Source organism: Tupaia chinensis, unplaced genomic scaffold (assembly GCF_000334495.1).
Source record: "Tupaia chinensis unplaced genomic scaffold, TupChi_1.0 Scaffold000544_1, whole genome shotgun sequence".
In the NCBI taxonomy this organism is placed as follows: domain Eukaryota; kingdom Metazoa; phylum Chordata; class Mammalia; order Scandentia; family Tupaiidae; genus Tupaia; species Tupaia belangeri.
Window position 1 is genome coordinate 1,608,168 of NW_006160056.1, and position 3,172 is coordinate 1,611,339.

At 37.3% G+C, this 3,172-nt stretch overlaps 1 protein-coding gene across 1 annotated transcript in view; it reads right to left on the reverse strand.

Annotated features, from left to right (window-relative positions):
- Nucleotides 1-1,670: 1,670 nt before the first annotated feature.
- PON2 (paraoxonase 2) overlaps nucleotides 1,671-3,172 on the reverse strand; it is a gene marked incomplete at its 5' end in the record, with an annotated part of 25,387 nt that continues 23,885 nt past the window's right edge. The window contains 2 exon segments of the mRNA XM_014591223.1: nucleotides 1,671-2,302; nucleotides 2,927-3,055. Of these exon segments, the coding sequence (XP_014446709.1) occupies nucleotides 2,144-2,302; nucleotides 2,927-3,055 (288 nt within the window).

Here is a 3,172-nt window from a genome sequence, read left to right on the forward strand (position 1 = left end):
GAAGACATTTTGATCAACTGGACTGGGGAGAAATGTTCACATATTGAAATGTTCACTTTGTAAGCTAAACAATGAGATTGAATGTACATAAATAAATAAATGTAAAAAGGAAAAAAAAAGAAGCAAGACATTTATGGGACACAGAAGTGGAGTATTATCTGTTGATGATAACATGTACAGTATCCTCAACTGGACTGGTGTGAAGTGCATTCATGTTGGGAAATTCACTTTACAAGCTAACTGATGTATAGTGATTTAATGCATAAGAGAAATTATATTAAAATAGAATATATTTTTTAAAAGAGAGAGGAATAAGAGACACATGGACACAGACACAAGCTCTTCAGCCTGTGCCACGTTGTGATACACCGAAAGACCCTTACCAGATGTGGCTTCTGGACCTCGGACCTTCAACACTCTACTAGTAGACCTCTATTCTCTTAAATTATCCAGACAGGGGTATTATCTGTTACTAGTAATGGAATAAACTAAAATGACATTGATAACAGACAGTTTACAATTTCAAATAAAAACAGGCCAGGGACCAGCGGATGGCATAGTGGTTGCCTCGCTGGACTCTCACATGGCCGACTGTGGCACAAGTCCTGGATCTGAGAATTTATGCCAGGCATATGTGTGTGCATGTGTAAGATTCTGGGAGAATGGAGGATGGGGGATTGTGATATGGCCATCTCTCCTAGGGGATGATTTACACTTACTTTGTCTCTGTCTCTCTGGCAAGTGCATGCACCCTATAGCAAAAATCTCTCTGAAAACAAACAACAACAACAAAAAGCAAAAAAACAGGTCAAATGAGCAGAGGAAAGATTTAGAAAACTTCTGCAATTAACATTTAAGAGGCATTAAATGATTCATCTAAAAATCTAACTCAAACGGGTACTTAAAAAACTGAAGAAACTATTTATTAGAAAAAAGAATAATGAAATGATTATCTGTTCTAAGGCAGTAGCTTCATGCAGTGAAGGGTACAGGCTCTGGCATTAGAAGTGGTCTGATGTGCACTCTTCACTAGGTGCGTAACCTTGAACACTATGAAATGTTAACATAATATCTACTCCCTCAAAACCACTCTTAGGATTAAATAAGATAATGAATATGATATTGTTAGTGCATTGTTAGAAACACTGTAATTAACTGACAACTATTTTAATGGTGATGCTGATAATGAGAAAAAGTATAAGCAATGAAGTGCTTTGATAAATTACATTAGAAAGAAATACATGACTGTTGTTCTCCAGGGCTCAAGATGATTTCATACTAGGTAAAACTATTACAGTGAGTAGGAAAAACTCCCCCTGGAAGTTCGGTGCCTGTGACCCTAGCATCATGGTCCTGCTGCTTATCCGTGTGGCCTAGGTTCATAGTTCTGCTCAATGAGGAGGCCACATGGCCTTCCTGTCCTAACCTCTATCCCTTCTTTGTAGTCTGGGCTCATGTTAAGGAAGAGAGCTGATGGCACTTTCCCTGTGAATTGAAAATCTGAGTTGTAATACTTAGTTCATTTTTCTCCCCCCAAATGAAGAGCACAGTCACTTTCAGCTTTCAGTGAGAAAAATGGACATACCATGCCTATTTCAACTGCACAAGAAAGCAGATGATGTCCCATTTCTTCTTTGAGGATGTACCTTGAGAATGAAACACAAACAAGCTCGGATTTCAGTTAGTCTTTAATAGAACTCTAATTCTGTAGTAGTAAACAGAGACCTAAATACAAAACACCAACACGTGTTATCTATTAGTAGTCCCAAGCCATCACAGTGGTCACCATGGTAAGCTGAGGTCCCTCATGTTTAAAGGAAATAGAAGTCACCCTGTTTCAGTGGAATGCAAGGTCTGGAAGTTGGAAGGCAAAGAAGAGGTTTATTTTGTGCAAAGTGGATTCACCTTACTGGGAAGCAGTTTTCTTCTCTCTTCCTTGCTTGGCATTTCAAAAAAAATATATATATATATTCATTTTCCTTTTATGTTGAAAATACTATAAAACTGAAAGGGCTTTTCCATTCTGAAATAAAATTAACTACACATGCCATACATTTCTGGATCAATATGCTCTCAGTATTAGCAATTCATAGAAAATTAATTGTTAAGAGAAATGATCACACTTGCCTACCCAACATGTAACTTAGAGTTCACAATACAGGGCTCTGTGGTATAAAGTGCCTATGAGTAGCTTCCCATCATGTACTGAGGCCACAGAACTCCCCTGCAGAACGGATCCATTGTTGGCATACACAGTAGTCACCGTAGGCTTCTCAGTTAGAATATTCTGGATGCGGAGAACCTATTCAGGAGATACAAAGTATCAATATTGAACCACCACACACCTGTGCCACTCAGTCACCAATAATCCCTGTCTTCCACAATGACTAAGTGAACATACTGTTGAAAATATCAGTGACTGATCTTTTTAATGTCTAAATGAAGGTAGTTTCTCAAGCATTCAAAGAATGTACTTTCTGAAACCACCTAGTTATCCTATGCCAACCCAGGACCTAGTGTTATGACAATTCAGCATTAATAGAAATACTTTCACACTAACATGCCTACTATCACACAACTTCAACATGAATAAAAATCATGTCATATGGTGCACTGACAATAAACCAGATATTTAAAAAATTGCCAGTATACCACACCAAAAAGGCATATCTTTATTAAAAAAAAAATGCCTTTTAACTAGTTTCCATTGTAATTTAACACATCAAAAGATTACCTTTTTTTAAAGTACCTCAATAATGTAACATTGTGCCAATTATTGGCTTAAAGCAATTACAAAAGTATTATAAAAACCTTACTTTATTATTGGTTTAAGAGAAGCAAACAAATCATCCCCGTGACAGTTTATTGTATTGTTAGTTCAAAAGGACTGGAATAATTAAGGTTGAAAAGCTGAAAATATACAAACCTCTGATGAGGGAGGCTTGTTCGGGTCATACACGAAGAGCTTCTGGCCATTAGGATGACAGCCTACCCAGATGTCCCCCGAGGAAGGATCGATAGATAAATTATCCACCAGTGTATCCAACTTCAGTACCTTCCAAATGAGAAAATGTCAATATCTAAATGACGTGAGGAACTTGATTAAATAATTTCCAGCTAACCTTTCCCATCTCTGTGCATGTGAGAAAATTAAACACTACTTTCTCCTCTT